Source organism: Zingiber officinale, chromosome 6A (assembly GCF_018446385.1).
Source record: "Zingiber officinale cultivar Zhangliang chromosome 6A, Zo_v1.1, whole genome shotgun sequence".
Lineage (NCBI taxonomy): Eukaryota > Viridiplantae > Streptophyta > Magnoliopsida > Zingiberales > Zingiberaceae > Zingiber > Zingiber officinale.
This window is the reverse complement of record NC_055997.1, coordinates 37,890,367-37,903,387: the sequence shown is the minus strand read 5'-3', so window position 1 is coordinate 37,903,387 and position 13,021 is coordinate 37,890,367. Positions and strand designations below refer to the sequence as shown.

General features: G+C 40.7%; 2 protein-coding genes across 4 annotated transcripts; both read left to right on the top strand.

The window, feature by feature from the left end:
* The first annotated feature begins 6,492 nt into the window (after positions 1–6,492).
* On the top strand, positions 6,493–7,671 carry LOC121993890 (metal tolerance protein 1-like). Of its 2 annotated transcripts, none has more exons than XM_042548156.1 (2): positions 6,493–7,108; positions 7,157–7,671. In XM_042548156.1, the coding sequence occupies exons 1-2, from the start codon at positions 6,493–6,495 to the stop codon at positions 7,669–7,671; spliced, it is 1,131 nt and encodes a 376-aa protein (XP_042404090.1). The 2 variants fall into 2 exon arrangements, with proteins under 2 accessions (XP_042404090.1, XP_042404089.1); XM_042548155.1 differs by having other exon boundaries at positions 6,493–7,187; positions 7,221–7,671.
* Positions 7,672–8,008: 337 nt separating this feature from the next.
* LOC121996296 (macrophage migration inhibitory factor homolog) lies at positions 8,009–11,540 on the top strand. 2 transcript variants are annotated; one of them, XM_042550215.1, is made up of 4 exons: positions 8,009–8,165; positions 9,566–9,766; positions 9,855–11,142; positions 11,457–11,540. In XM_042550215.1, the coding sequence occupies exons 1-3, from the start codon at positions 8,055–8,057 to the stop codon at positions 9,906–9,908; spliced, it is 366 nt and encodes a 121-aa protein (XP_042406149.1). In that variant the 5' UTR covers positions 8,009–8,054; the 3' UTR covers positions 9,909–11,142; positions 11,457–11,540. The 2 variants fall into 2 exon arrangements, with proteins under 2 accessions (XP_042406149.1, XP_042406150.1); XM_042550216.1 differs by having other exon boundaries at positions 9,855–11,241.
* The last annotated feature ends 1,481 nt before the right edge of the window (positions 11,541–13,021 follow it).

Here is a 13,021-nt window from a genome sequence, read left to right as displayed (position 1 = left end):
TGGAAAAGGCTCTTAAGAACTTGGAGAAGTCATCTCTAGGGTTTAAGGGTCAAAAACCAATATCCAAGGACAAGAAAAGTTTGGGTCACAAACCTAAATCCCAAGTGGTCAAGCCCACTTATCATAATGTTCCATTCGATTATGGAACAAAATCTAGGGCTAGGAAGACCATCACCAAGGTCACAAGGGGAGTCACCCCTAGAGTTGATCTTGATGAGTCCCAAATGACCAAGGCTTTAAAGCCTAGGAGGGTCATTAGGAGGGTTGCTAGGGAAGTCATCCCTAGTGAATATTTAGTGAACCCAATGAGCTCAAATAGGTATTGGGTTCCTAGGAGCGTGATTTCATCACGCTAGATGGATTAGAGTGTGCCAACCTTATTTGGATAGATAGTTAATCTATTCATAGCAAAAGGTGGCATTTGAGGAATTTTCAAGGTGTAATCAAGCCTTGAAAATGAAATGGAAAATTATTCCTAAGGTGATTAGGATGTGCCAATCTCAATTAAGGAGTTTTCTAGAGTCAATCTAATTGGCACATAGTGATCTAAAAATCTTTTGTATTTGATTTTAGGTCCATTACACTTAGGAATATAGAATTTATGGCAAAATGATCAAAATTATCAAAAATGGCAACTAAGACTAGAATTAGGTATTTTCTATACCTTTATATGCTATTTGCCATGTATTGTTTGCCATATGCCATGTCATGACATCATATTTATTTTATGATCATTTAAAATGTCATGATAATGCTTAGGTTAGTTATATGTCATGCCTTAGTTAAAGTTTCATACTTTATGCCATGACATCATGACATTGGCACATGTTATTATGTATGATATCATTTTATGCCATGTCATCATTTCTTGCATTTATAATCAATGAAATTGATCTAAGGATAAACAACACAATTTGATATGGAGATCAAGTTGTTGTTTTAGAAAAATGCATGAGAACTTAGATTAAGCTAACCTAAACTCATATCTCACATCAAAATTGACTTGAATGTGTTTGATACACCTTAGATGTGTGTGAGATATTAGGATGATGAGTTAGGATCAAGGTGCATGGTTCTTGTACCTAGATGAGCCTAATTCTAAATGGGGGATCATAGGGAAAGCTTGTGTACAAGTCATGTACATTTAACCCTAAGATTATGGTCCCAAATTAAAGGGTTTAAAAGCATTTTAAAATTGATTTGAAAAACCTTGATGAAGCTTTCCTAGTGATAGCATTCATCATTGAACATTGTGATACAAAGTTGAGTTAAACTTGAACTATTTCAAAGTTTTTGAACTTTGTATCAAGATTGAAAAATGGAAACTATTTTCATAGAAAACTATTTTTCCTTGATAGTGTATGATATGAGGAATGTATCCTCAAAGTTTCGTAATTTTTGGAATTTTCTGTAATTTTCTGTGAGTTTCTGAACTTCTCCCGGGGAGAAAATCAGAAATCTCTGATTTCAGAGGCTGGATCGGTCACCGGACCGATCCAGGGAAGGCCTGATCGGTCTGGTGACCGATCAGTGACGATCCAGTGCGATCAGTGAAGCGTGGATCGGTCTGGGGACCGATCCATGGGGCTTCTGATCGGTCTGAGGACCGATCAGTGCGTGCCAGTTTCTGATTTTCAGCAGGTGTCTGAAATTTCAGTTTTTGGGAGTGAGTTTCGGGTTTCTAAAGGTTTGAAACTCTCCAAGACATTGTTGGTGCAATGGTCAAGGGGGAGTTGACCTTTAGGGGGAGTTTTACCTAATTGTCAAGGGGGAGTTGACTTTTAGGGGGGAGTTTTTACTCCTTAAGACTTTCGAGGATTAGTGATATGGGATTATCACTAAATTGAGTGTTGAGTTTAGTTTCAAGGGGGAAATTAAGGGTTTCAATGAAAGGTATGGGACTTTCATTAGGAAGAAACTCTTGACCTTGATTCCCTCTTTTTGATGTGTGTCAAAAAGGGGAGAGATGTCCCAAGGGGGAGAGTGTAGGTTTTGGAAGAATGTTCAAGGAAGAACATTGGAAAACCTAAGTTAGGTTATCGGGTTAACCTAACTTGATTTTGGATTTTGTCAAACATCAAAAAGGGGGAGATTGTTGATGCAATCTTAGGTCAAGGTTGACCTGGTTGACCTGACTCGAGTTGACCTGACTCGAGTTGTGTTTTGATGTTTGACGATGTTTGACGAGAAGAGAGTTGTATTCTTGATGTTTGACAAGAATAGGTGTTTGGGATATTGTAAGTGCAACCTTAGGTCAAAGTTGACCTGGTTGACCGTGATTCGGGAAAAGTCCAAGCAGGGAGCTTGGCACGCGGAAAGTCCAAGCAGGGAGCTTGGCACGAGGGAAAGTCCTAACTGGGATGTTAGGCAGTGTGGAAAGTCCTGGTGAGTGAAGCCAGGCAGTGGGAAAGTCCTAACTGGGATGTTAGGCAGTGTGGAAAGTCCTGGTGAGTGAAGCCAGGCAGTGGGAAAGTCCTAACTGGGATGTTAGGCAGTTGGAAAGTCCTGGTGAGTGAAGCCAGGCAGTGAGAAAGTCCTAACTGGGATGTTAGGCAGTGTGGAAATCCTGGTGAGTGAAGCCAGGTGAAAGTCCGGGTGAGTGAAGCCAGGCAAGGGAAAATCCAGATGGATCAGGGATGATCGGACATCTGGTGTTGAGGAAAGTCCAAGTAGGTCAAAGGGATTGACCGGACACTTGGCGGAGAATTCTAGCAGGTCAAGGGAGTGACCAGATGCTAGGAATGAAGTACCAACAAGTCAAGATTGACCGGATGTTGGTTTGGACTTGGTTTGGGCGAAAACCATGAACTAGATCGATCTGGTGATCGATCCAGTGATACTTCGAATATTCTGATCGGTCTAGTGACCGATCGTGTGTTATCTGATCGGTCTGGTGACCGATCAGAGGCCGATCAGAAGGAGGCAACAGGCGCGGGAGGAGCTGATCGGTGCGGGGACCGATCAGCCTAAACCTGATCGGTCCCCTGACCGATCAGATAGGCTCTGGACCGATCAGGGAGGAGCCTGATCGGTCCATGGACCACCGATGTGACTCCTGATCGGTCTCTGGACCGATCAGCACCGATCAGGATGTTGCCTGATCGGTCCACAGACCGATCAGGGTTCTAGCCGTTGTGACGCAACGGCTAGTTTCTTCGCTGTTTCTTCTTCGCAGGTATAAGGAGACGAGGGCATCTTCTGTGAGAACTCTCTCTTTCTTTTTCCTTCTTAGAACTTCTGTTCTATTGCTGAAGTTTGAGCTTTGACTGAGCTTTGTTGAGCTCACTTCCGAAGCCCCGCGTGAGCTTCTTTCGGCTGAGCTGCTTGTTGGCATTCGTCCGTGAAGTTGTTGCTTCCAGGACTTCAGTCGACGACAAGAAGGCAAGCTTGTATTGTTACATTCATTGTATTTACTTCTTGTATTCCTTGTATTCTATCTTGCTGTTGCGAGTTATTGTGGCGAGGTTTCTCCACCCACAAGGAGTATCTATTAGCCGGTTTTCCGGGGGCTCATCCACCGACGGATTGACTGGACTCGTCCACCTTACGGACACGCCGAGGAGTATGAGCCCTAATCTCCGAACCTCGTTACATCCTTGTGTTAAAGTTTGGTTTTCTTCTCTTTCGTTTCTTTGTATTTTCCGCTGTGCTAACTCGATTTGTAGAAAGAAAGCGAATTTGGGGTCGGCTATTCACACCCCCCCTCTCTAGCCGAGTACGAAAGATCCCAACAACAAGAACCTATTGGGTCACACACAAAGAACAAGTGGATGGAAATTAGGTTCATATGATGCACCAAAGATTGGATTCAAATTAGACTTATTGAGTTAGACTCAATTAGATTCAATTGTTGAATGAGTCTAATTTAAATTTGATTCATTAAGTCAATTTATATTAATGAATTGAGATTCATTAAATTGAAATTGACTTGAATCAAAGGTTGGATTTAACTCAACAAGGAAGAAATTGGTCAATTTTGACTTGACCAAATGGAAGTTGAAACATCAAGTTTGACTTGATGTATTGCCACATCATAAGGATGACTCATCCTTGCCACATCACCTCCACCTCATGAGGCATGCCACCTCATGGGGGTTACACCCTCCCCTTGGCTTTAATGTGGCCGGCCACATTAATGGGGGGTTACATTGTGTGGTCGGCCACACTAATGCAATGGAGGGGTTTTGATTGTGTGGTGTAATGATGCATTCACTTCATTCTTCTTCCTCCTTGCTTCCTCCTCCTCTCCCTCTTGCTGTTGCCGTGAGTTTCAAGGGGTAGGAAGAAGGTGGGTGAGTGAATTAATCCAAGAAGTCCAAGAAGAAAGGTAATATTTTAGAGGAGTGTATTGTATTCTCTTCTTTGCTTTCATTTCTTCTTCCATTCCCATCCGAGAGCCCTAGAGAGAGTGCTAGCACACTTGGGGTCTCTCTTCTCCATCCTTGAGTGCTAGAGAGTACTCCTTGTTCGTGTGGATATCACTAGAGAAGTATCTACCTTGATACTTTGGAGATCCGTCACGTACCTTGGACGAGCGGGAATTTTGCGAGGGCACGCTTCAAAGGTAAAAGCTCTCAACACATAGATCTAGGAGTAGATCTAAAATTTTGAAACTCGTACTCGTATGTTCATTCGGTTTTTCCTTGCACGGATCCGTTGGCCTTGGGTGATTCGGGGTTTCCGCGACGCGAAAAGCAGTTTTCGCGGTCCGAAAAACCCAACAAGTGAGGTCAGGTATTTAAAAATAATAATAATAAACTCAGTTAGTGTTGGTGATCGGTTTAACTCTACGAAATTTTTCTATTTATCATCAAAATAAATTGGGAAGTACTTACGATAGACAATCTAGAAACTCAGCATCCTTTGATTGCGCACCCCATTTGGAGGAAAAAATCCTACAAATTCGTCATAATTGAGGATCAAACTGCAGATACCTAGGTGACAACCTGAATATCTTGTCGCAGCGGACAGCCTAGCTCAACATCCCTTGATTGTACGTTTCATTTGGAGAAATTTTTTTTATAAATTTATCATAGTTAAGAATCGAACTACAAATACTTAGATGATAATTTAAATATCCTACCGCTACATCATAACCCAAGGCTACACCAAGTATTCTACGTACTAAATAAGGAGAATTTTTGTTTTCAACAATATAATGCTAATAATAATAATTAGCTTTGATTTGGTGGCCTGAGGCCGTGGCATTTGTTTATTTGAGCTGGATATCATAAAAGTAGGCCTGGGACTGACTGGCGGAGCATCAGCGAATCGTCGTTTTGTGCGACCATGGACATCATAAAAGTAGCCATCGCCGTAACGGATTAACCGCTCTCCAAAGAGTCTACTGTCATTCTCAACAAAGTGAGGCGGGCACTTTCGCATCTTTGCCGCCGCCCGCCACCTTTATCTCCTCTTATCCTCCTCCCCCTCTCCCGGATCTTCACGATTCATCTCCTTCTTCCTCGAGGAATCGAATAGCTAGCCTTCGATTCATCGCCGAAAGGTCCGGACTTTGACGAAAAGATGTAAGCTTTCTAACTCTCTCTCTTTCTACGTTTTCTTGGGTTGTATTTTCTTGTTTCTTGGAGTCTAGATTTTCCAATTATCTATCTAGTTTGGATCGGGAAGAACCTTCTTTCTTAGGATTTTGATTAATATAAAATATTGATTCGTTTGTCCTTTTATTCGGTTTGAAAGTTCCCTGTTCGCCGCGTTCTGAAACACTTAACTTGGAAATTTATCTTGAGCAAATCATCTGCTTCTAGGGTTTAGAGCTTTTTGCTCGCCGAAATTCTTCTGTAATTTGGATGGGGAAGAAGTCTTCTTTATAATTAGGATCATTGTTTAAAATAGTGTGATGCATTTGTTCGTTGTCAGTTTAAAAATTTCCATTTCTCTACCTTCTAAAAAATCCATACTAATGGATTTTTATCTTAAGCAAATTTACTCGATGCTAGGGTTCATACTTTTACTCCTATCTAAAATCCTTCCTTTTGTTTTAACATGAAGTCGCACTTCCTCATTCTTGCGGACAATTCTTCCTCAAAATTTCCTTCTGCGATCATTTTGGCATCCCTTTTCTTCCACATCTGTGCGTGGATTGTTTCAGTTATTTATAATTCAACACACTTATTTTTTGCGAGAAAACACAATAACCCAAAAAATGATATGAAATTTTCCAAATAAGAGAAAATTAACTACACACTTATTACTCCCTCTCTGTGCCATTCAAAAGAGAGAGCGAGAGAGAAAAAAAGGAATATGTTTCTGAAAATTGCTCAATTAGTTGTCTCTCTTCCCTTTGAAACTATCGCTTCACTGTTCTTGCATTGGAATGTTTTGTTGGTCTAGTACCTTTGTTTTGTTTATGAATTGAAGAGATAATTATTATAATAATACTTCTAACAGATAACAATTACTTGTTTCCTTGAACCTTTGTTTCCTTGAACCTTTTCATAGATGGATATTTTTGCTCTTTTCTTTGTTCAGATGGAACCACAAACTTCTCATTCCACACAGATCATTGATATAAGCATAGATAAGTCAGGGGATGAGCCTAGCATAACATGTAACAAGATATGCGGCGGCACTACATGTGGCTTCTCCAATTCCACAAACTCAAAAGATGCTGAAGAACGATTTGCTTCTATGCGCAAGCTTTTGATCGCTGTCATTTTGTGCATCATTTTCATGGCCGTAGAAGTGGTTGGAGGGATCAAAGCGAACAGCCTTGCGATTCTCACAGATGCCACACATCTCCTTTCCGACGTCGCAGCCTTTGCCATCTCCCTGTTCTCCATCTGGGCATCAGGGTGGGAAGCAACACCGCGCCAGTCGTATGGATTTTTTCGAATTGAAATCCTCGGGGCTCTAGTGTCAATCCAACTTATATGGCTCTTGACTGGCATCCTAGTCTACGAAGCTATTGCCAGACTTATCCATGACACCGGCGAAGTGCAAGGTATCTTGATGTTTGGCGTAGCGGCATTTGGTTTGCTTGTTAATATCATTATGGCTGTTTTGCTTGGGCATGAGCACGGACATAACCATAGCCATGGTCGCCATGAGGACAGCTACAATGAGCATGGTCATGACCACAGCCATTGTGACAACCACTCGGCGGATGACCACAGTGCCCGAGCGGATTCAGGAGATGAGGACCAGTTGGATCGGCTATTGCACGAGTCAGATGAGGCCCTAATCCATGCAAAGCACAGCAAAGACAAAACACGAAATATCAACGTGCACGGTGCCTACCTTCATGTTCTCGGCGACTCCATTCAGAGTGTAGGTGTGATGATCGGTGGCGCCATCATATGGTGGAAGCCCGAGTGGAAGACGATCGACATGGCATGCACACTTTTCTTCTCGGTCATCGTTCTAATCACAACCATCAAGATGCTGAGGGACGTACTTGAGGTCTTGATGGAGAGCACACCGCGCCAAATAGATGCGACCAAACTTGAAACAGGGCTTTGTCAGCTGGATGGTGTCGTCGCCATTCATGAGTTGCACATTTGGGCCATCACGGTAGGGAAGGTTCTTCTCGCATGCCATGTGACGATCGCCCCGGAGGCGGATGCGGATCTTGTTCTTGATATGGTGATCGGATACATTAAGCGGGAGTACAATATTAGTCATGTAACCATTCAAATAGAAAGGCAGTAGATGTAGTTTTGGACAAGGGCCACTAGATGCAGAACATCTGTGCAGATATTGTTGTTTACTTTACTACAATTCTCTCTGACAGCAAACAAATGCTCTGTTTCTTCTGTCAAGGTTTTTTTTTCCCCCTGTCAATCGATTATTCTTCCATTTATCCTTACAACTTTTTGTTTAACTTAAAAAGTATTTAAATACTAATTAAAATTTAAAGGTTATTTAGGTGAAAATTTGATAAATATTGAAGAGCGTTATCCCATCTTTGACTTTTTTGTGACATTAATCAGACCGGGGACTGACCCATCCGGTCCAATAAGACCCACCTCCTGCGGCCCAGTAAGGGTTCTTAGGGTTTTACCAGGGAAACGAAGAGAAGTTGGGAACAGAAGATGCCGTGCCTCAATCTCTCCACCAACATACGGTTGGAGGACGTCGACACCTCAGCGGTCCTATCCGAGGCAACGAAGACCATCGCCGACATCGTCGGCAAGCCCGAATCTGTTCGTCCCAGATTCCTTACTCTCTCCACTCGATCTCTGTTCTTCGATTTAGTCGTTATATTCTATACGGTTCACACTTTGGAAAGGTTTATCTTTTCTTCAGAAAATGGGTAACGATGTTGCTGTTAGATACGATAAAATCTGATGAATTTTGTTGTTTATCGGAACAATTCTTTTTCAAAAAGGAATGAGGAGGAGGCTCTTGTGTTGATAGATTCCGAATACCTGCTAATTAACCAGGTAATAAAAAATTAACTAAAGTGAGAATAGCTAATATGAACTACGATTATTGGACTATAATAATAGGCATCGGGGACTAGCTGAAGAACTTGGAAGAAGAAGTCCATGGCGAAGCTTGTTATATGATTGCACGGGATTATTCACTTGTTCTCTTGTTTAATCCTAACCCTTCTTGCTCATCGAGCATGGTACTGGGCCAAGTCTGGTTAGTGTTTGCTATTGTCCTTTAAGCTAAGTTCTTATAAAACATATTGAATATAGATGGATAGAAAGACTAGAATCAGCTCACCTGCATACATGGTACTAGTTCATAATACAAAGTTGATACATAATAAAGTAGCATTTAATACGTATCAAAGTTCAATCAGGCTTGTAGGGATTGGTAAGTAGTTTTGATGGGTAAAAAAAAGTGATTCCTGGGCAGTGGGTCTCAGACTGAGCTTTTAGCTTCCATCAAATGATCAAATGGCATCACACCATTTGGCAACAATTGACTAGTTAACTTGGAAGCACCACTAGCTTCCTTTTGACTGTTGACTGCCTTCTAACTCAGGAAATTCTATATGCGCATTGTGTATTAAATGTATTGCCACCACCTAAACTTCTTTGTAGCATTCTATCTCTTGGCACATGTTTATAAGCATCCAACTCCTTTACACTGTATAACTTGCATTCCACATAGTCTCCCTTTTGTTAATGAACTTATTTGACACTTCCATTGGTTTGTGAAGCATCGTTAGTCTGTGACAGTTGTTTCTCTTATATAATTATTTAATGCAATGTCATATCCATGTTGGACATATAAACACCAGATATGCTGAGATAGTCTTATGTAAGCTATCACTATCATCTTTTCAAGAATCTTTTATTTGATCATATGATTTTTAAAAGAAATAGTGGTTGTAGAATAAATGGTATGAATGAATTGTCAAATATTAATATCCATGATTGCATCTTCTTCAATGATGCGAAGGCAACAACCTTACACCCAATCCGATATAGGTGGCATAAGCAACCTTTTTTTTTTGTTGTTTTTGCAATATTAGTTTACTTGCAAATATGGTATACAGGGAAAATAACCACACATTTCTGTAGTTGGATATCCTATTAGTCACTGATGCATAACCTTATATCTTTTATTATTACTTTTTTGTTTACAGTATGTAATGGTTGTGCTTAAGGGATCTATACCCATTTTGTTTGGTGGTACACAACAGCCAGCTGCTTATGGTGAATTAGTTTCCATTGGAGGGCTGAATCCCGATGTGAATAAGAAACTAAGTGCGGGAATTTCTGATATTTTAGAGAATAACCTGTCCATTCCAAAGTCCCGTTTCTTTTTGAAGTTTTACGACTCGAAGGCAAGCCACTATTTATCCTTTAACGAACTTTATGTCTAAAATTTTTCTGTTGATTTGTTCTCATTGCTTCTTCTTTTTTGTTTGTTAGGCCAATCAAGCACAAGAACATGCTCAGTGTTTGCATGCCTTGCATCAGCAATAAACATGTTATCCCTCAAGTACTTTTTTATGTGTACTTGGATTTGACAGTGCTCACCTAAACTCTGTATGCACAACATTATACGTTTATGCTTAGAATATTGCAGTTCAAATGATTCGACTACATTTCTAGAATTGGTGAACCAATTTGCGCAGTTCTTGTTCATTGTTAATTCTCGAGCTATTTTGTACATTTTGATTAAGAGAATGCACAGATCCTCTTGTGTCTCCTGTGTGAATCATTTGATGTCTAGCTCTCTTTCTGCATTATGAAATGTGATGTGGATAGATAAGTACCTGATGGTTGTTATTTGTCATCATTTGTTGGTTTGAGGAAGTTGATTCTGGTCATTTTGTTCTATTAGTTTGCTATGTGATTGTGTAAATTGTAATGGAATTTTCACTTTAAAAAGGAGTCTTGGCACAATGGTAAAGTATTGCTTTGTGACCAAAAGATCACGGGTTTAAATTCTGAAAACAGTCTCTTACAAAAAAAAAAGTAGAGTAAGACTGCATATATGGATCCTTCCCCATGATCCCGTATTGTTGGAGTTTCATACACCGGGCTAGTTTTTTTTTTTTTTAATGGAATTTTCTTCTTACTGTAGATTCTTATTATTATGTTTGGTATTCTCCTCTATCTTGATAGCTTTCCTGTGCGAGTGCAAAGCCTTGGCAAAACCTTGGCAGCTTCGGCATCATGTTGGACCAGCTCACCCTCTCATGTGCATTCCAATACTCAGGCTCCTCCAACTCAACCTCGGACACTTCACTGCTTCTGGCTGTTCCAAAGTTCATGCAGGGGTATGTGGGACGATGCTTTGCCCACGCTCCTGCTCTGTCTTGTTGCCTTGTTAGATGTTGATGTTGGAGGGGGAGGCTTAAGGAACAGGCATATCACAGTGCAGACATTCAACCTTCAATGTTGGGTGCTTGATTAGCCACACGTGAACCACTTTCTCGATCACCAGGCTTAGATGCATCTACTCTCTTAGTCGTGGATGATACTGATTTGATCACTTCCATGTTTGATAGCACATCCCATGCCTGAAGAAGTTGAAACTCCTCATCACGTGTTAATGCTTCTATTATTTATTTATTTTGAAATATGTTATGTTTTGTTGCACCATCATTTGCAAGCACTACAAACTCATCTTTCTCGGTCAACTTCCTGTAGGAAATTTGAGGGGTGGAGACGAGGCCAAAGCTCTTGTCAACTCTCCAAAAGCTCTTGTCAGGTTCTCCCTCTAGAGCAAAATCTCTTCCTCTGCAACTCTTGATTCTCTCTGCTTCACCTGCACATCACATGCAAGCACATGAACTATAAACCAAATTATGTAAGAATGTTTATTCGATGAGAATTTAAGAAGGAATAGAATAGTTATTCTTACAAACCAAATGCACCATGAAAACCTTCTCTATTAATTTGAAATTCATTATGTAGTAGTAAACTAGGGTGCCAAATTTTATGATCTCTCACTTAGTATATTTGGTTTCTGATCACCTGTGAGATGGACAGGAGTAAATCTGGTTCTTGTTGTCCCTGGTACAGATTGCTGCTCCAGAATCTCTCAAATTAGCAACACTAAGTGCTCTCTCTGAAGCCAAAGTTAGCATGAATCTCTATCTCTGAATTGAAAAAAAAAAAAAAACAGCTATGGATCCATTGCAATCGATCTTGGGATGGGCATGTGGCTTTTTATCTGATTCTTTGACGGCATTCACAAAAACAGCTTTCCATTTGGTAAACCATGTCTCAGCGTCTAGGTTGGAGTTGTCGTTCATCAATGGCTTCATCTGGGATTGCAGCTTATAGGGCAGTGCATGGCAGACATGTCAGGTGACCTTGTGCCCATATGGGATTGGGCCATGTCAATTGAACGTGCCAGAGAAGACGGTATCTTTGTCTCCTGCGAAATCCTGTGGAGTTGAAGAAAACACCAATGAATTGATCACAGGTATGCATCATGAATACAATCAGTTCAGGTTTGTTGGTTAACTGGTTGCTTCATCTGGGATTGCAGCTTATAGGGCAGTGCATGGCAGACATGTCAGGTGACCTTGTGCCCATATGGGATTGGGCCATGGCCATTGAACGTGCCAGAGAAGACGGTATCTTTGTCTCCTGCGAAATCCTGTGGAGTTGAAGAAAACACCAATGAATTGATCACAGGTATGCATCATGAATACAATCAGTTCAGGTTTGTTGGTTAACTGGTTGAATTGGTCAGTCTGATTTTTCAAAACACTGATGAATACAAAGAGTTTGTTAGGAAACGAATGGCGAGCAAATAGGTTCACTTTTTGTTGTGGTCAAGGAACAAGTTCAAATGTAACTGTTAAACTTTATTTAGTTTTTCTTTGCAGTATTCATATTCAACTCGTCTTGCTCTAAATCCTATACCACTTAGAAACAACAATGGCAATGCTAAGTAGACATGACTGAGACATTTAAGGTTTTCAACAAGATGGGAAAAAGGGGGTGAATAGGGAGTTCAACTGCAAGCATGATTTGATGGCAAGCTTATACAAGATTAGTACAGTGACAATAAAACAAATATATAAGCCAGTTTACCAATCTCAAACAGTTTAACGTGCTTTGGTAATCTTAGACTCTTACTTCATGATATATAATTTGTCAGTGGATTACTCTGGGAAAGTCATTAATTTTTTCCTTCTTGTCAATCTCTTATAAGTCCAAGATTATAATTGGATTATGAGGAAAGCTTAGAGATAAAAGAAAAGGTCTAACAAGATTTATGAACTTTATTTTTGTCGGTGTTAAAGACCCCATTAATCTCCCTTCTCCCCTCTTTGTCTTTAATCCTCCAACGTCTTTGGTTGTTTGTCATCTGGTAGTCAATTGCTCGGTCACTATCATTCAATTGGTCCCCATGATTCGACATTGGTTATGCAATTATGAGCTCTTTTACTTTTATAAGCATGCATGACTCATACACCCAACGACCATCCGATCGGTTGCCCCACACTCTCACCCCAGCTACAAGTTATAATTGTGCATGGATTACCTACCCAACGACCATCTGGTCAGCTGTCCTGAGCTCTGTCCCTAACTGTGAGTTATAAGTGTGAATGGCTCACATGCCCAACCACCAT